We start from the raw sequence: 19161 nt of genomic DNA on the forward strand, positions 1-19161 counted from the left end.
GTGTGTCTCCCTCAATTTGGATCTTGAATGCTATTCTCGGCCGATAGGTCAGATTACTATTCACATTCAAAAACGACCACAGTCAATACCAGCCGTACAATTTTGGCAGGCGACTGCCAATCTGAACAAGATCCCAGTGTCAAATCAAACAAGTGGACAAAGCCAATCCACCGAGTCAAAGCAACTTGAACACTCGCAAATATGGCATATGAACTCTGAGAAGTCAGGGTTCACGCATTACGAGATACGAAATCAAATACGATATGGATAGAGGTACTATACGTTATATATTAAGAATAATTAATACATACAAGAATGTGAGAATTGCAACTTCCAATCATAAATTTAGAATGATTTTCGGAACGGATCAACGTAGTTCCCTCACAGCCAATCGGTCATTGCTCAACTGCCAAGGTGAAATCACTTCGCCCGTTTCTTACGACGACAATTCAACTTTTTTTCCTTATTCCATTCACATCCGAATCAAACACCATTAATCAGTATCGACCATCGAAGCGACAATTCCAAAACTGCGCGGGTGCTGAGGAGATATCCGGTGGGCTGGGCGGTTCACGATGCCGGCGCTATTGGAGGACCCAGAGTCTGGCGTGATTTATCGTGCATCCGGCCAGGGTCCGTACCCAACTGCAGATAATCCACAGATACCATCGTCGATATTCCCAAGACCGGTGACTTTAAGAGATCGGGTCACGATTGCGACTTTGATTCCATTCTTTTCTCCGGATGCTGTTCCGAAGCGCCTTCTCGCCTACCTGGGCGAAAGTCTTAACAGGGAAATCGAGGGCGGGGACACTTATCCCATGATCAATACCCTTCCTCTTGAGACGTTTGGACCTTATTGGTTTGGAAATTTTGGTGCGGTCATGGTTCTGGGTGATATCGGGGGGATCGAGGCTGTTAACGACATGGAGCGTGGAGGTGCCGATTGGAGCAAACTTTGCCTCGGAAGTTTCTATGTGAAACCCAATTATCCAGGTAGAAGTAGCCATGTTTGCAATGGTGGGTTCCTGGTTACACATGCCGCTCGAAACAAGGGGGTTGGAAAGTCGATGGGTCAATGCTACCTGGATTGGGCGCCTCAATTGGTAAGTCCAGATCTTTTTCAGTTCTTACGTATTATCGCTGACACGATGAATTAACCTCAACTAGGGTTATTCATATTCTGTCTTCAATCTAGTGTATGAGAGTAATACTGCATCGACAAGGATCTGGGATTCACTCGGGTTTAAACGCATTGGGAGGGTCCCTGGCTGTGGAAATCTGAAATCTTCCGAGGAACCAGTCGATGCGATTATCTACGGAAAGGATCTCAAATCGGAGAGTGAAAATGTACTATCAGAAGAACGCTTCGACAAAATTCGATACTATCTACGACATTCACTCTATCCGCAAGGAGCCGATAGATCAGAGAAAAGCCGGCTAAGGAGTGCCGCTACCCATTATAAACTTGTCGGAGGACAGGATGGTGTTCCAGAGAAACTGATGTTGAAGGACAAGGAAGTCATCTCGGACCCTCAGGCACAGTACGAGATTGCCAAGCAAATCCACCTCCAGGCACATGGCGGAATCAACAAAACTACAGCCATCATAGCCACCAAATACCATTGGATTCGCATAAAAGAAACAGTCAGCCACGTCATCAAGAACTGTCCAGAATGCAAAGACACCAACAAACCCCCGATATTGCGCTCCGAAAACCGACCAGGACGAAGTAAAACCATTGACGAGCCACCTGCAACACTCCCACAACCTCTCCCCACCCCCGACGTCCTCGTGCAACCCCAGGAAGACCTTACAAACAACCACCTTACCAACCACGACTTCACTTCGATCCAACAACCCATGGATCTTGCGAACGAACATCTCCCGGACGCCGACGCACACCTACACGCCTACGACGACATGGCTATCGACCCACAGATCATGGAGCAGATTCAAGCGCAACTCGACTCGGAGTACGCGCAGAATCCACACAATTTCGTCCCCGCGGGGATGCCGACGTTTGCAGACACTTCACATCTACAGGCTCATCACGATCCTCACGACTTCACGGCCCAGCAGACAGACCACCAGTTCATGCATGATCCCACATCGACCATGATGGGCCATGATCACGTCATGGACGACGGTGGCGCGGGCACCGGCCTCAATAACATGCAGCCCATGCAGCACGTTCTGCCCATGGATTACATGAATCCGCAGAATAACCAACAATACAAACTCGAGCAATAAAAATCAATCCTCCGGGCTAATGGGGTAGGTAGCCATTGCTCGGCCGCGGAACGAAGGGTTTGGAGAAGCATCAGACGAAAACAATCAACACAGCACAAGGAAACAAGCGGAAGACTTTAACCGCCTTTTCGAAGAGGATTTCATCACTTCCTGCTGGGCGGGATACGATTTAACAGGTGTTGAGCAGCCTCAGCACACTATATTCCTGGGCATCTAAGTACATTTTTCGCGAATTTGGGAGTGGCTAAACATACCTTTCTCAGCTTAGACGGGGGTTCATATTATAGACGAGAAGAAAAAGCCTTCATTATTTAAACAGATTCTTGGTGATAATTTTCTGAACGCGTGCCGTGGGTTTGAGACGTGGACGGGCTACCGTAAATGGTATATCTGTGTAGTGGTACTTCAACATGATAACTTTGATTTCATTGAAGATCAGCCTAGAGCTAACTACGAAGTACGAACCAAGCATGCCTTCCCGGCCACAGTCTATTATCTCCATTGCTTCGCGGGGGAACAGTGGCATTCAGCGACAGAATAATCACAGAATAACAGTGAGAGGGGGTGTAGCCGATTTCCGAGGATGGCTCGGCTGGAGTTCCGGATCGTGGCCACAACGAATCTCAAACAGGGTCCTGGGACTAACCTTGCATCTCGACCGGCCCACCGTGTTCTCCAGTCAACTACAAACCCACCCAAAACCTGATCAGGTTGCCGCCATTGTACGCATCAAAACTACCATCGATTACGGGTAATGACCATCTGAAGTAAACTATGAGTTTTGGATGTCCAAATCAGGGCATGCAATCCTCGTCAAACCTGTCATGGCGACCAAGAGGTTCACCAGGCCGCCTCCGAAACTGCGGACCAAGACTGGTTGTAGCACGTGCAGAACGCGACGCAAGAAGTGTGATGAGGTGAGACCGATCTGTTCAGCGTGCCACCGGTTAAACATCCAGTGCGTTTATCGAGAGGCGTCGTCTTCTTCTGAAGAGTCCAGAGACTCATCAGAGCCCACTACTACTGCTGTCGTTTCGCGGCGTGGCTCTGGGTCCGGGTCTGATAGCGACTCGGTCATCGAAGTCTTGAGACCTTCGCCGTTTACTTCGTCGGTGTGGTGTGGCCCCTACGGACTAAGGACGAAACGCGATTTCGACATCCTCCGGTACACGACCGAGACATATATGAATGTTCTGGTCTACCCAGAGGCGGACGTGGAATTTCGGAAACCTTACTCCATTTTCGCGGCTAGCAGTGAAAATGCCTTCGTGATGCATGCCGCCCTTGCTCCAGCTGCTCTCCATGCATCAGCTGCTGGCTTGATCCCGAGAGAAGATGCCATGATTTATACCCAAAGCGCGCTGCAAGGTCTCCGCAAAGTGACGCGTGATTTGGCCGATACACAACTCGAACGAAACTCTTTTCTTGCCGGCTCTCTTTTTATGGGCATCTTCGAGGTGAGCCACCCTGACCTTTGATATGCAATCGTTCGTCTTGCTGATCTGACCGAGGACTTCTATCCTTCGGAAACTAGTTCGAGTTTGACTTTTTATCGCGCCATAGGAAAAGTCCTCGAAGAGAGTATGGCCGATGTTCCGCGGTTTCAACTATCGAAAATGTCCATTTTTGAGCGCACACTCTTGGATAGTGTGCTTTACCACCTGGCAACTCGATTGGTGATGGCGGAAGACATTGAGCCAACCGTTGCTGCATTTCCTACTGGCGCAATTGCGAAGTACATTGAAGCCTGGGATTCAGAAAGTGAGGTCGATGCAGCACGTGCTCCCATCCGTCCGGTCATTGGAGATATCCCACCTGCTCTGTTCTTGATCATCTATCAAATCACCTGGCTTAGTAGACAGCTTCCATTGGAGGAGTATCATCAAGATCTTGCTCTACAATGCCTTGCAGACTTGGATCGCCTCCAAGCCGCCAAGCCCAAACTGTCACATGAAGTTGTTCCACCATTTATCAAACTGTCAAACTGTCAAATTGCCGCCAAGCTCTATGCTCTGGCCTTGAGGATTTTTATCTGGAAAGTCATCGATCCAGAACACATCTCCAACGCTTCCCCCCGAATAGAATCATTGTTAGCAACAGGCCTTGATCTGTTAAAGCGCTATGACGGGGAGCTCCCGTTTGGGCAGTTCATTTGTTGGCCGATCCTCGTTCTCGGTTGTGCAGCCTGTCCTGTAACTTCGGCTGAGTTTGTTCAAGGTGGAAATGCAGGCTCTGGGCAAGCAGTGCGAGCGCATACGCGACAATTGATTAAAAAACTCCTGCAACAGATTTGGAACGTGGCGTATTCGGGCCACGTCACGCGCTGCGAACTTGCCCTTGTAAAGATCTGGCAACTTCCAGGAGTACTAGTCCGCAGTGACAGCCGTTATTACAACGCAAATTCAGGCAAGGAGATCTTGTATGATGGTCTTCTTGCATTGATATCTAAAGGTGGCCCAGGGACTGGCCTTCATCTTGTTTCTTGATCGAGGCCAGTCTGTATTTTTCCACGTCCTAATGACCGGCAGCAGCAAGACATTGCTCTACTTGAAGGAACACCTACTTGAGACAAGCGTCCACCACTCCGGCCGCGACGAGACATTCTTCATCTCGCATGGACCTTGTGACTACTTGAATTGAGCACGGGGCGCCGTCGAAAACTACGGGATCATCTGTGACATGGCTTATCAGCATGGGATGAAAGATATGACCATGCGACTCACAATTTGGTCCCGCCTGGCCTGATTGAATGGTCAGTGGAACATTGTCTTGTTCCTTTGATGCCTTTGAGTATGGTATCACACATGCAGGATACTAGATAGGTCAGTAGATGGAACACTCATCATGAGGAGCATCATCTTACATCCAAAAGATTGAACAGGCAGGTGTATGGTGGGAATCCGAAAGTATCATGTGGCACTGCCGTATTCTGAGCGGAAGGAGCGATGATGGCGTCCAATCTGTGCTCTACCCATATTTTACGCCAGGCTTCAACAAACTCAGCACGCTTCACACTGACTGCGGCAAATTTATGCAGCGTGTCCAAGTCTTCGAGATTTGTGACATATGAATACTTTCCCTGATTTGCAGGTCCGAGGTTCTTCGCAACTGAGGGTACTGGAGGCTCACCACTTGCCTGGATATGTCGAATGGCGGTACCTGGCGCCAGGCTGAACAATTCAAACGCAACCTCAATAGCATCAGATGTCCTGGTCTCATCTGACCTCAAGGTCACAACTTCATGACCCTGAGCTTGGATTTTTGCAACTGCTTCCTTGAGCGCTCTTTTAATCGGAGGGTGTAATGGGTAGGCTGGATCCTCTGGTACCAGGCCGAACCGCAAGCCGGATTTCTTCGGTTGGTCAAGTTTCCGCCAGGGTACATCAATTGCAGTTGAATCAAGCAGTGCCGGGGTCGAGTCCACGACAGCTTTAGTAAATATTTCGAGTGCTGCAAAATCATTTGCGAGCGGACCTGCGGATGCAACAATAGGCTTAAATCCAGCAAGACCCGGAATAGCCTGCCCACCATACGGGACTCGGTTGGAAGTTGGTTTGAATCCATACGTACCGCAGCACAGTGATGGAATACGGACACTGCCTGCCACATCCGTCCCAACACCTATTGGTGAGCCTCGAAATGCCACAAGTGCACCCTCTCCTCCACTTGAGCCTCCGGCATTGAGCGCGGTATTGTGAGGGTTCAGGCAACGACCGAAGATGTTGTTGTGCGATTCAGCGGTCATGAGCGTCATAGGTATGTTTGTTTTGACATAAAGTACGGCACCGAGGTTGAGTAGTGTGTCTACCAAGGGTGAATTCTTCACCGACTTATTCCCTAGGAAGGAGACATATCCGATACTTGCTTCCTTATCAACCAGTTGAAAACCATCTTTCAGACTGACGGGAAGGCCATGTAGTGGACCAAGTGGTTCACCCGCTGCTCTTCTTTTGTCCAAGGACTCGGCTCTTATCAGTGCATCGTCAAAGAAGATCTCTGTGAGACATGAAGTCTGTATCCAGAAAACTTTGTCAGAATCTCTCCACGGCAAGCAGGGGGATATACGGGCGCAAATACCAGCTGTTGTGCGATTGCTGCCCGTTTGCAAAACGCCAGTGTCACTTCGACCGACGTCAGTCCTCCAGACGCTAGCTTTGATAGCAGTTGAGCAACTGTGTTTTGTTCTGTAATTTCCAATTCCTTATCAGAAAGGATACCTGACTTTCGGGGAATATCAAGTTCGATCAAACGGTTCGGCTTCTCTTCCAAAGGGTATGACAGTCCCTTAGTGATCGATTCTGGCAGACGCCATGCCTCGGGTATGGCAGCGAATGATTGTTTTTGCTTTTCAGCAACCTTTATCTGCCAGGATGCGGGCTCCTCTTGATGACCGATTGAACCCATGATCGCCGACGTATGATGGTTCTCGACAAAACACCAGAAAATCGGAGGGCTCTTTCTTTCGTCTATATATGATGAATAGTGATTTATGTACTGCCCCTGTCGAATCTCAGATGTCAGCTTTGGAACTGGAGATAAGTGCCAGTAAGTTGTCGATCTTATAGTTCCGGCACAGACCCCCCAGTACACAGTTATTGGGCATAGCAATGCACGTCATGAACTCAGTTCCTCGGCATTTGCACTTCGTCCGAGACTCTAGAACTGGGGAAGATGCTTCTATGAGCAAATCAAAAGCCATCGCCCTTCTCCGCCAACTCTTTCACCAATCAAAGTTGATTGCGCCCTTCAATGAAAGAGATTTGCGCTGCCTCGTTGTACGACGTTGCACGCATCTTCAAGCCTGTTCACCAGGGCTGACTATTCATGAGATGAGGTTATGATACACTCATTTACGAATTATACCTCCGGCATTCATCAAAGGCAGATCTAAATCGTGCTGCGTGCATACCCGCTCCCAACGCTGATCGAGTATCCCTGGCTCAGCGGACAGTCACAACGAACCATCATCCATTGTAACCAACGCACCTTCCCGCTCGCATCGAAAGGCTAGCCGAGTATAACGCACGTACCAAATCAAGCTAACGGTGACCGAGGGCGCCGTACACGCCAGGCGCCGTCCTATAATAGCCACTCTAGGAGAACAAGCCTTTGCATTCTTACGTCCGTTGAAACCATCAAACAACCAGTTCCTGCAATGGCTTCTCCGGAAATACTCAGGACTTTAGCCGCCCGCCTCGACAAGGACCCCGGATTCCCTGTGGAGAATGCAACGCCCTCCTTCTGGCAAGATCCGCCACATGCGTTCGCGAATCAACGATCCGAGCAACTGCCTACAGAGGCGGATGTAGTCATCATTGGCTCCGGAATTACGGGTATCAGCATCTCACTACATTTGTCTCGGATAGATCCATCTCTGAAGATAGTCATGCTTGAGGCTCGAGCTGCCATCTCTGGAGCCACGGGACGAAATGGTGGACATATCAAGACTGTACCGTTTTCTGATTATGGCTCGCTCAAGGCTAAGTCTGGGAAGGAAAGTGCCATCAAGATCACCAAGTTCAGATTGTCACATCTAGACGTCATTGTCAAGGAGGCTGAATTGCTGGGCAAGGCTGGGGAGGTAGGCTTGGTACGGAGAGTGGAGGCTCTTTGTGGAGTATATGACCCCGTTGCATGGGATGCCTCCAAAAATTCCCTGCAAGATTGGTTCGAAGACTTCCCGGAAGAGCGAAGTAACTGGACGGCCCATGAAGATCCGTTGAAGTTAAAGGTTTGATATTTTGATGGAAAAAATGCTTCGATTCCGAGAGACTGACTTTGAGTGGCAGGAGTTAGGCCTGATTAATGCATCGGGCTGCATTATTGGACCTGCTGGTGCGGCTTGGCCATATCGCTTTCTGGGGGTGGTGCTGTCAAAACTCATCGAAGAGGGGCATGTTACGCTTGAGACGCATACACCAGCTACTGGGGTGGAACGAACACAATCAAGCACACATCCATATCAGATACAAACCGCAAGGGGTAGTATATCGACTAAGCATATTATCCACTGTACCAATGCCCATGCGGCACACTTACTTCCAGCACTCCGAGGTGCGTTGTGGCCTCTGCGAGGTCAAATGACAGTACAGGCCATGCCTCCTGACTTCCCACGTGTTGGAGCCACACGTTCATGGAGTGCGATCTATGCAAATGGGTTCGATTACATCACACAATCTCCAGGTGAGGATGGGTCCTTATACCTTGGTGGAGGATTCGGTCAGGGAGGACTAGAGAACGAGGAGGACATTGGGAGTACCGACGACAGCCAACTCAGCATACATCCACTCAGACATCTCGAAGCTGTTCCTGGAAAAGTTTTCGCCAACGCAGAAGGGTCTAGGGTGGAAAGGAAATGGACTGGGATCATGGGCTTCACAGGCGACTATATGCCCGTGGTCGATCGCCTGACTGCTGATATCTCGGGAAGAGCAGAGTGTGATCCTGCGGTGGGAGGCGAGTGGATTGCCGCTGGATTTAATGGATATGGTATGGTGCATTCCTGGCTGTCTGGTAAGGCTGTTGCGAATCTCTTGACTGGCCGTGAGACGGAGATTCTTGACTGGTTTCCCAGGCAAGAATTTGCCTGCTCAAAGGAGAGGCTGGCGGAGTTGCGTGCAGGGCCCTTGGATCACTTTTTCAAGTAGACAGGGACGGGTCTCTTGATTATGGAATTTTGTCTAAGAACAGTTGACATGGGTACCTCACTAGGTATAGATATATCACCAACCGTTCACAGCTAGGCAGGCACGAGGATTTTAGTCAAGTATCTAACTGTAGTCCACCCTCCTCGTGTCGCGCCTCCAAGCAACTTCCACACGTGCTGATCGTGCGCGATAGACACATTTTCTCCTACCTGGGTAATAGCTGTCTCCCACAGTCAGTACTACAGTCGATCTGCTTTCATCATCTGTACCCTATGACTACTCCGTACTCGGTACTTGATAGCTCACTTGCATCAGTTTTCGTTCATGACGGGCAATCTGGATGGGCTCGCTGACTCGTGCCCCTAGCGGGACCGCCTGCCGGGCTTTAGCATGTCACAGGTGAAGCCTAGGGAATGAATCTAACCGAGACAAGAAGCAATAACCAGTTCCTGCCCCCAATTGGCAATGCCTAGGGAGCGGTGGCCCAAACCTTGATAACCTTCATTGCGAGTCGTCCCGCTCACTTCAGAGCTAACAAGCCTAAGAGGCGTTCTCGACCCAGCGTTAATACAACTGATTGGACCATGAAGGACGTCCAACTCCTCTCGTATTGATTAAACGGAGGGTTTTGGTTTTCTTGGGACTTCGGACATCAGCATCAGCCTTTCCCAACCCCGCCTCCCAAGCCCATGGCGCTGAACTGGCTTCGGACCCTGGGTTCTAAGGAGATGGCCTACCTCGTGGCAAATCTCTCTGCTAATCTGGGGTTCCAGGTCGTCGATGATTCGCGACAAGATGGAAGATAAGTACCAGAAGCGACGGCTGATAACGCAGATTGACAGACCACGATGAATTCGAGTCGGTTCTTATTCTAGGTCGTCGTCCATATAAGTTCTATTACTTTTATCGAGCTCTCCTCCAGTGGACTGCTCCTACCGTGTGGTCTGCCTGCGGCCTTTAAAAGACCAAAGACACTGGTTGCAACTTTGTTTGTTTTGAGAACTTTTGCGTATGCTTTGATTTCCCAACCAGCAACACCGAGCTTCACCATCCACCATGTCATCTCTCGAGAGGCTGCCTCCCGGCACGCAGCGCATCGAAGATTCGGCAGGACAGAACATCTTGCTTGCGCCTCAACCAAATGCAGACCCTAACATGCCCTTGAACTGGAGCAAGCTCCGAAAGAGCGTTCACATGGTCATTCTCTGCTTCTATGCATTGATGGTGTTTGCGACGCTTTGTGTCTCGGTACCTCTATGGCAGATCTTCAATGAAGAGCTAGGGATCAGCTATCCCGACCTCAACAACACCTATGCTACCAATATGGCGGCCCTTTCCGTCGGGTGTCTCATTTTCATCCCATTCGCACTTCGATTCGGAAGACGGCCGATCTATATCATCACCACGCTTATCATGTTGGCTTCTGCAATCTGGCAGGCCAAGATGAAAACCTTGGGAGATATGATTGGTACCAATCTCATCATGGGCATCGCGGGTGCTGTCAACGAAGCCCTTTTCCAGGTCACCGTGAGTGTCTCTTCGAATACTTGATGCATGACGCTACCAGAACAGTCAAACTGACAATGGATTGTAGGTTGCCGATTTGTTTTTCGTCCACCAGCGTGGAACCATGAATGGTATCTACCTCACACTCGTCATTATCGGTAAGTCGTACCTTTAGCTTCGCTATCGAGTCATGTGGTCATGGACTGATGACATTTCAGGCAATTATTTCGGTCCTGTCGCCGCCGGCTATGTCGCGGTTTCGTCTCAAGGCTGGAGATGGGTCTTTTGGTGGTGTACCATCTTCCTTACCATCTGCAGGTAAGCAAAGCTCGTTCCATAATCCTCTTCCTGTCCACTGATCACGATTTACCTTCACAGTGTTGCCATGGTGTGCTGCCTCGAAGAGACTAAATACATTCCCAAAGTTATTGAAGGACACGACGTGGCACCCCCAACCCAGGACGACAACGAGCTCTCGAAAGTCAACAGCGTGACCAAAGCGCCTGTTCGTGGCTCCATTTCCGTGGATGCGACCGAAGCGGCCAACAACGAGCGTCGACGTCTCGTTGAAATCGATCATTCCATCCCCATGGACTCGTACAAGAAACGCCTCGCCTTTTACAGCCTGGACAAGCAGACTACCTCGGAGAAGCGAAGCGTGTGGATGCACGTCTACCAGCCGTTCCAGATTTTGGTCACGTTCCCTGCCGTCATGTTCACCGCGCTCCAGTACGGTTTCCTGATCGCCATGTTGGCCGTGTTGGCCGTGACCCAGGCGAGTTTGTATCCTTTCGAGCCGTACAATTTCAGCGCTGCCGGCGTTGGTAACATGAACATCCCACCGGCGATTGGTGCTATCATCGGTTCGGTCTTTGGTGGTCCATTGAACGACTGGTTTATTGTCCAGGTTGCTAAGCGAAGAGGCGGTATCTATGAACCAGAGACAAGATTGTGGCTGTTTTTGGTCCCTGGTGTTTGCTTGCCCATTGGATTGTTCATGTATGGCTTGACTATTTCAAAGGTATGTCCCACCCTGAAGTCATGGATGGAAATACACCCCACAAACAATGTGACATGTCCAAAACCCCAAGCTAACCCTCGTCTTCCTCATCTAGGGTATGGCATGGCAGATCAACGCTGTAGGTGCCGGCTTCATCGGTGCCGCCATCGGTGGCTGTGGTGATATTTCCTTGACTTACTGCCAGGATTGTTATCAATTCGTAAGTTCTAACTCCCTCTCTCCCTTTCACCGACGAGATACCGAAGTGAACTAACCAATTTTTTCTTCTTCCTCCCACAGATTCTCGGTGACGCACTGACATCCGTGGTATTTGTGCGCAACATCATCTCCACGATATTGGTCTTTGCCATCACGCCCTGGATGGAGGGCATGGGCGTTTACAACATGTTTGTGTTGCTCGGCTGTCTCGGTGTCGCTGTGGCCTTGACATGTGTGCCGCTTATTATATGGGGCAGGAAGTGGAGAGCGAAGCTGGCACCCAAATATGAATATTATGCTGCTAAGCAGTGGTGATATTGACCTGCGATATATCTAATCTATATTTGAGAGAGGTCAGGTTCACGTTATATGGCAGAGAGGAATGCAGGGCAGGGCAAGAGTTGACCTCTTCCGCCTGGCTCTCTTTCCAAAGAATTGGGGGTTCCAACCATTTCCAGTTCTGGTCCATATTAGCTAACTGTCTATGTCACTATTTTACTTACTACTCATGCCAAGTGGACGCATACATGGTTAAAAACAGTTCCTCAGATTCTCGGGCTTCAAGAACAACTGGATAGTCTTTTTGGATCAATCCAGGAAAGTCATACATACCCTTACATACAGGAACCCGAATTCCAGGTCCTCTGCTGTGCTTATTCAAGTGACCACAATGACAACCTCGCTCTCCCCAACAGGCGCCTCCCACCCTCTCAAATACGTGTCGAGCAGCTCCTCACCAACATCGAACGCGGAATCAGCATCCCTGCCCTCGGTCTCCGCCCTCGCCTTCCTCGCACAGATGCGGCGCCACAGCACCTCCCTCGAGGCTTTCAGGTAGACCAGCACGACGCGCGCGCCGGCTTGCTCCGCCAGCGCGCGGTATTCGTCGCGGTCTTCTTTCGCGTAGAAGGACCGGTCGAGAACCAGGTTCGTAGGCGGGGTTGTTTGTAGTAGGCGGATCGTTTCCGAGTGGAAGGTTGCCGCCGCGTTGGTCAGGTGTGTGCCGTACTCTCTGGCCGGGTAGTTGATCTTGTACAGTCCGTGCTGCGCGTGGAGGATCGTGTCGACTGAGAGGCGCGTGAATGGTGGGATTGTGGTTGTCGTGTTACTTGCGATGGCTTTGGCGAGCGTGGATTTGCCGGCTCCTGTTTTTGATGGATGTCACGTAAATGAATGCCTATTATAAATGAAATGAATGCATGGATGTGTCAGGTGAATTTGACCCCAGCATGTTTTAAACATCTCCGCAATGCTCTTTGGATTCTGCCTTTTAGGCATTGCATTGTCTTGGGAGTGTATGAAGAATCTGCGTGGTGTCCGCCTACCTGCGATTCCACAAGTCATGACCACGAGGGGTCGCGGATCAACCTCGATGATTTGTAAGAAGGGTATGAGCACATCAGGGATGCAACTGGTGTCAGCAGAATGGTCTGGCAATGCCATGGTTTATATCTCCTCTTCTGTAAGAGCAAGCGGTGCTGGATGAGCGGCAGGGAAATTGTTGTTGAATATGTTGAAACTGAGCGATGATGTTGAATAGTTGTTACAACACCTTGACAATAGGCCCGCATATGTATCATGCGATGATTCACCTTTCATGACACGTATTCCCATTTATGAATCAAATATGGCCGGCGCTGGGCTGGTTGAGTATGAAGTATGACTCGACTCATTGATATCACCCCTTCGTTTCACGCGTGAATACTCCACCGTTCAAATGCCAAGAGTTTCAATGGTCGAAGCCAAAAAAGTTCTGTGGATTGAGACGCAGGCAGGCCGACAAGATTCAAGAAATCACCCCGCTACCGATTCCTGGAATACTGCTCATTCACCTTTCTGAAAACACGGAACCAACATGGCAGCATTTGGAGGGCAAACGCCCACAATCATTGTGTTAAAAGAAGGTTTGTGGTCCCCATTTACAGACCGTCCTGCCGGGTCGTCCTCTCCATGATCCGCAAGGCCTGCATATCACTAATACTCAAATTTGTTCTTGAACCACAGGCACCGATGCATCTCAGGGCAAAGGCCAGGTTCTGTCAAACATCAACGCATGCCTGGCAGTGCAGAATACGATCAAGACCACTCTAGGACCTTATGGCGGAGATTTACTACTCGTGGATGCCAACGGCAGGCAGACCATTACCAACGATGGCGCCACTGTCATGCGCCTGCTCGATATCGTCCACCCAGCGGCCCGGATTCTGACAGACATTGCACGCTCGCAAGATGCCGAAGTGGGCGACGGTACGACGAGTGTGGTTGTTCTTGCAGGGGAGATCCTGAAGGAGATCAAAGAGCAGGTTGAATTGGGCGTCAGTACACAGACTATCATCAAAGGCTTGAGGAGAGCGTCACAGATGGCTATCAATAAGGTCAAGGAGATCAGTGTCAGTACGAATGAAGGGAACAAGACCGAGACCTTGAAGAAGTTGGCTGCCACCGCCATGAGCAGTAAACTGATCCATCGCAATGCGGGCTTCTTTACAAAAAGTAGGTCTCCTGCGTACGCACATATGATCGGTTGACGGAAGTTGCTGACTAGGTATACAGTGGTCGTCGATGCCGTCCTCTCACTAGACCAGGACGATCTAAACGAGAAACTTATTGGCATCAAGAAGATCACAGGTGGCGCACTGGAAGACTCGCTATTCATTGACGGTGTGGCGTTCAAGAAGACTTTTTCATACGCAGGCTTCGAGCAACAACCCAAATCATTCAAGAACCCCAAGATTGTGGCCTTGAATGTCGAATTGGAGTTGAAAGCGGAGAAAGATAACGCAGAGGTGCGGGTGGAGCAGGTTTCAGAGTACCAGGCCATTGTGGACGCGGAATGGCAGATCATATACAACAAGATGGAAGCCCTATACAAGACCGGTGCCAAGGTTGTGCTCTCACGCTTACCTATTGGCGATCTCGCCACACAGTATTTCGCCGACAGAGATATCTTCTGCGCCGGAAGAGTGGCCGCCGAAGATCTGGAAAGATTGTGCCAAGCCACAGGTGCTACGATGCAATCGACATGCTCCGACATCCTACCGTCTCATCTGGGTACCTGTGGTGTGTTTGAGGAACGTCAAATCGGTGGTGAAAGATATAACCTGTTCAGCGACTGCCCAGAGGCCAAGACATGTACCTTGGTCCTGAGAGGTGGAGCCGAACAGTTCATCGCCGAAGTGGAGCGGTCACTACACGACGCGATCATGATTGTCAAGCGGGCTCTGAGAAATAATACGATTGTGGCGGGTGGTGGCGCCACCGAAATGGAAATCTCCGGCTACCTGCACCAATTTGCAGACAAGAATGTGCCCCATAAACAGCAAGCAATTGTCAAAGCATTCGCAAAAGCATTGGAGATCATTCCCCGACAGCTGTGTGACAATGCCGGATTTGATGCGACAGACATCCTGAACCGACTGAGGGTGGAACATCGCAAGGGAAATACGTGGGCTGGTGTGGATTTTGACCTCGAAGGAGTTCGCAACAACATGGAAGCGTTTGTCTGGGAACCGGCTTTGGTGAAGGTGAATGCCATTTCTGCCGCAGTGGAAGCGGCGTGTTTGATTCTGAGTGTGGATGAGACGATCAAGAACGAAGAAAGCCAGCAGCCTCAAGCACCCCAAAGAGGTCTTCCCCCTGGAGCAGCACAGCGAGCACTGAGAGGAAGAGGGCGAGGAATGCCCAGACGGTGAGAGCATTTGGGCTAGTCGCAGGCCAAAGAGAGGCTCTTCGTCATGAGTGCGTCTTTGGTATGTATAACTTGTCGGTGGTGAGTGTGAGATACCCATCAATTGGGGCAGTGCCGCACGAGCATCATGAGACCAGCATTAGAGCACCAAGAAGACACCGAGTTCGAGGCGAGGAACAGCATGTCTCGAATGTTCGATCAGCCAAATGAAGTCTCGCCTGGAACACCTAAGACATACGCGTCAAGAGGAATCGATGTTCACGTGCTGAAGCGAACCCGCAATGATATCACCGAGGCGGAGTGTTCCTTCTAGACGAGCAGCAATATCCGTATGGCTTTGCTGGAGGCGCGCAACTGTGGACCGGCCCAAGCCACCCAAGGACCCTTTCCAAAAGTACCGGGCTAGCAAGGTCACGAAAAGAACATCGAGCACCTCAGATAGAATAAACACCCCACATTGAAAGAAATCATGTGGAAGGGTCCGTCACAGTAGAAAGTACCTAGGTAAAGCAGACGTCCAAGCCTCAAGGCTATTGTTGCTTCAGAAAGTCTGATTTGAAGTTGAACGTGAGTCGTGACAGAACCGAGGTCGGGCTAAGCATTTGCGATCAACACGGGCTTGCCGATCGATTTTTCCTTTTCCGGCGTCTTTACCGCGTAGTATGTTTTGATGGATCCGATCATCCATGAACATGATGGGAAGTTAGTTAAGGGACTGACAACAGGGTTTGACTGCTGCATGCAACAAAACGACACCGCCCCCGTCAATGCCTCAGATGGCATTTCCGGGGAGTGGGAAGTTAGAACACGACGAACACTCCAGCGTGATTGGACGAATCACTTTCCTCGGGACCCCTTGGGACTCGGTGTGGGCTACGACTACTCGATTTGGCGTGGATCTCAACCGACCAGCTTCCTCGACCGGGTCGCTTGAGGCTTAGGAGTGCCGTGGTGGAATGGCTTGATGGGTTAGAGAGTTACTGTATTGGTTGGAACTTGGGTGGTTAGATGCTGCAGAGCAGAGCTGAGCTTGAGGTTGAGAAGCTTGATGGAGAGAGCCAATGGGGGGTGTGGATTTGGTGGTCGAAGGGACTCAAGGGGGTGGTGGCGTCGGCTGAAAGATTGTATCATTTTTGGGAAATGTCATGGACATGGAGTCGGGAGATGGAAGAGTTGTCATCTGGGAAGCGAAAAGGCTAGGCTCGTCGATGACGGCTCTCTGGCTACGCGAGGAATCTGAGCATGCCACGTGGATGTTTTCTTGGGATGGATTGTCACAGCCACAAGATGGGTACGGCAAGACGTTGTTTACTTGGGCATTGACTCCAAGCCAAAATGATGGGTGATGTGATGGGTGAAGCGCTTTGACGGCCGTCTTGTAGATGAACTTTGCTAAGCACGGTAGATCTGAGATGAGTAGATCGATCTATGTATGAACTACGAGTATGGCAAATGGTCTTGTGTTGATTTCACGGATTGAACCACCTGGGCAGTAGACACCTATTGATGGTCTGTTGATGGTTGTTGTTAATACCAATGCAGGGGACAGGGATAGATCATGATGATAGAGGCCAAGTGAGTTTGGTTTCACCTGGGCTTGTCTATCCCCCCAAACACCTTCTCAAAGAAGCCATTCGGGGGCTGATTTGGGCATTGGTCTCGCCAAAAGCTGACTGCTTAGGGCCTGTGGGAGACTAGACTCGGCCATCACTGATCAGTCATGCCCCCCGTGCTTCGACAGTCAGGGCCTTTCCGAATAGCCGAGGATTGGACCAGGATGACCGTTTTCGATATCGGTGTGCTGGTGTGCTGTGCCTCACAATTATTATTGCTTTCGTCAGCTTCTTCCTCCACCTTCTTGGCCGTGTCTTCGTGTCGATTCTATCTTTTGACTGCGAGGCTCAACTTCACCTCTCTTCTAGGTTCTCTCCCACTCTCAATATTATTAACAGACACGACAATCCTGGTCTTCTACAACTCCTTCTCCCAAATCTCTCCTCTCCTACCGAGGACGACAATAAGCGCCCGTGTGCACACTCAATCGCGTCCCACACAAGTACCGAATTACTCCACACCCAAAGGACCCTTTCCGGTTAAGTGATCAGGGACTTACCACCACTCTTTTGCCCGCAGGATCTTTCGCCTTCTTACTAGTTGCCTATCTACACAACCTCACTCCTGCACATCCAAGTCGATCAGGGATATACAAACACCTCTGCTTACTGGTCGATCTTACATCACAGGCAATGTCATACTATCCAGGCCAAGGTGGCTATGGTGCCCAACAGCATCAAGGCGGCGGCGGTTACGGTTATTCACAATCCCCTCAACCCGGGTATCCTTCTGGAGGTTACAACCAGGGCGGATATCCTCCTCCATCGCACTCACCACAACCCCAATACAATCAGAACTATGGCCCTGGCTATGGTCAACCTCCCCCACAAGTAGCACCTTATGGGTATAACAACCCTCCTCCACAGTCACAAGGAGGTTACGGCGGTTATGGCTCCCCCAGCCCTCAACCGAACGGCTATCCAGGTATGTTCCCTCGAGAGTTGGTAATGAGAGAGACTGACTGACTATTTGTTTCAAGGTCCTCGGCCTGGAATGCCCACGACGTACAACAATTCGGGATACCAACAATCAAACCAAAATCACGGGGGCCGCACCAATCCCCCTCCCCCTCCCAGCGCACCCCAACAGTTTGGTCATGGAGCGCCTTCGAACTACAGTTTTCAATATTCCAATTGCACGGGCAAGCGTAAAGCTTTACTGATTGGTATCAATTACTTTGGTCAAAGAGGTCAACTTCGGGGCTGCATCAACGATGTGAAGAACATGTCTACATATCTCAACCAGAATTTTGGTTATGCAAGGGAAGACATGGTTATCTTGACCGACGACCAACAAAACCCCATGTCACAACCCAACAAACAGAACATTCTGCGGGCAATGCACTGGCTTGTCAAGGACGCGCGACCCAATGACTCGTTATTCTTCCATTACAGTGGTCACGGTGGTCAAACACCTGATCTGGACGGTGATGAAGAAGACGGCTACGATGAAGTGATCTATCCGGTTGACTTCCGGACCAATGGTCACATTGTGGATGATGAAATGCACAGAATCATGGTCAAGACATTAGCACCTGGTGTTCGACTTACGGCAATCTTCGACTCTTGCCACTCTGGATCAGCACTGGATCTGCCATACATTTACTCCACCTCTGGTGTACTCAAAGAACCCAACTTGGCCAAAGAAGCTGGTCAAGGTTTACTCTCTATTGTGTCATCCTATGCTCGAGGAGATTTGGGAGGTATGGCATCGACGGCAATGGGCTTATTCAAGAAAGCCACCAACGGAAGCTCGACATACGAACGCAACAAGCAGACCAAGACATCTCCTGCTGATGTCATCATGTGGTCCGGCAGCAAAGACGAACAGACAAGTCAGGATGCCACGATCGGAGGAGAAGCGACAGGTGCGATGAGCTGGGCATTTGTCACTTCGTTGAAGAAGAACCCACACCAGAGTTATGTTCAGCTGTTGAATAGCATTCGAGACGAATTGGCGACGAAATATACCCAAAAACCACAGCTGAGCTGCTCTCACCCGCTGAGTAAGTGATGATGGTCCTTTCTACGTTGGAAACTCGAGGCTAACATGAAACCAGACACGGATCTATTGTATGTGATGTAAGATGGCAATGAAAGGATATGCGATACCCTAGAGCAGAATCAGGCTCTACTTAGTTTTGGGGGCAGGGAAACTGCATTGGGAGTGGTAGTAAAAGTGCCTTTGGCTTGGCAGTATATTCGAGAAGCATGGGACTATGAATATGATGGCAG

At 50.1% G+C, this 19161-nt stretch overlaps 8 protein-coding genes across 8 annotated transcripts; 6 read left to right on the forward strand and 2 right to left on the reverse strand.

The window, feature by feature from the left end:
* Positions 1-575: 575 nt before the first annotated feature.
* Positions 576-2253, forward strand: LTR84_007695 (uncharacterized protein; the record flags this gene model as incomplete). Its single annotated transcript, XM_064851247.1, has 2 exons — positions 576-1106; positions 1171-2253. 2 exons carry the CDS (start codon positions 576-578, stop codon positions 2251-2253), a joined length of 1614 nt encoding a protein of 537 aa, XP_064710250.1.
* An 824-nt stretch (positions 2254-3077) lies between these two features.
* On the forward strand, positions 3078-4739 carry LTR84_007696 (uncharacterized protein; the record flags this gene model as incomplete). The annotated part of the gene is made up of 2 exons (XM_064851248.1): positions 3078-3710; positions 3765-4739. 2 exons carry the CDS (start codon positions 3078-3080, stop codon positions 4737-4739), a joined length of 1608 nt encoding a protein of 535 aa, XP_064710251.1.
* Positions 4740-4812: 73 nt separating this feature from the next.
* Positions 4813-6657, reverse strand: LTR84_007697 (uncharacterized protein; the record flags this gene model as incomplete). The annotated part of the gene is made up of 4 exons (XM_064851249.1): positions 4813-4925; positions 4977-5067; positions 5117-6265; positions 6331-6657. The coding sequence occupies 4 exons, from the start codon at positions 6655-6657 to the stop codon at positions 4813-4815; spliced, it is 1680 nt and encodes a 559-aa protein (XP_064710252.1).
* A 751-nt stretch (positions 6658-7408) lies between these two features.
* Positions 7409-8900, forward strand: LTR84_007698 (uncharacterized protein; the record flags this gene model as incomplete). The annotated part of the gene is made up of 2 exons (XM_064851250.1): positions 7409-7984; positions 8043-8900. 2 exons carry the CDS (start codon positions 7409-7411, stop codon positions 8898-8900), a joined length of 1434 nt encoding a protein of 477 aa, XP_064710253.1.
* Positions 8901-9956: 1056 nt separating this feature from the next.
* On the forward strand, positions 9957-11940 carry LTR84_007699 (uncharacterized protein; the record flags this gene model as incomplete). Its single annotated transcript, XM_064851251.1, has 6 exons — positions 9957-10427; positions 10495-10564; positions 10625-10724; positions 10785-11427; positions 11522-11626; positions 11707-11940. The coding sequence occupies 6 exons, from the start codon at positions 9957-9959 to the stop codon at positions 11938-11940; spliced, it is 1623 nt and encodes a 540-aa protein (XP_064710254.1).
* A 342-nt stretch (positions 11941-12282) lies between these two features.
* On the reverse strand, positions 12283-13068 carry LTR84_007700 (uncharacterized protein; the record flags this gene model as incomplete). The annotated part of the gene is made up of 2 exons (XM_064851252.1): positions 12283-12770; positions 12951-13068. The coding sequence occupies 2 exons, from the start codon at positions 13066-13068 to the stop codon at positions 12283-12285; spliced, it is 606 nt and encodes a 201-aa protein (XP_064710255.1).
* A 412-nt stretch (positions 13069-13480) lies between these two features.
* On the forward strand, positions 13481-15317 carry CCT7 (T-complex protein 1 subunit eta; the record flags this gene model as incomplete). The annotated part of the gene is made up of 3 exons (XM_064851253.1): positions 13481-13529; positions 13630-14118; positions 14179-15317. 3 exons carry the CDS (start codon positions 13481-13483, stop codon positions 15315-15317), a joined length of 1677 nt encoding a protein of 558 aa, XP_064710256.1.
* Positions 15318-17559: 2242 nt separating this feature from the next.
* On the forward strand, positions 17560-18940 carry LTR84_007702 (uncharacterized protein; the record flags this gene model as incomplete). The annotated part of the gene is made up of 2 exons (XM_064851254.1): positions 17560-17851; positions 17907-18940. 2 exons carry the CDS (start codon positions 17560-17562, stop codon positions 18938-18940), a joined length of 1326 nt encoding a protein of 441 aa, XP_064710257.1.
* Positions 18941-19161: the final 221 nt, after the last annotated feature.

This window comes from Exophiala bonariae, assembly GCF_035927105.1.
Source record: "Exophiala bonariae strain CCFEE 5792 chromosome Unknown scaffold_3, whole genome shotgun sequence".
Taxonomy (NCBI): domain Eukaryota; kingdom Fungi; phylum Ascomycota; class Eurotiomycetes; order Chaetothyriales; family Herpotrichiellaceae; genus Exophiala; species Exophiala bonariae.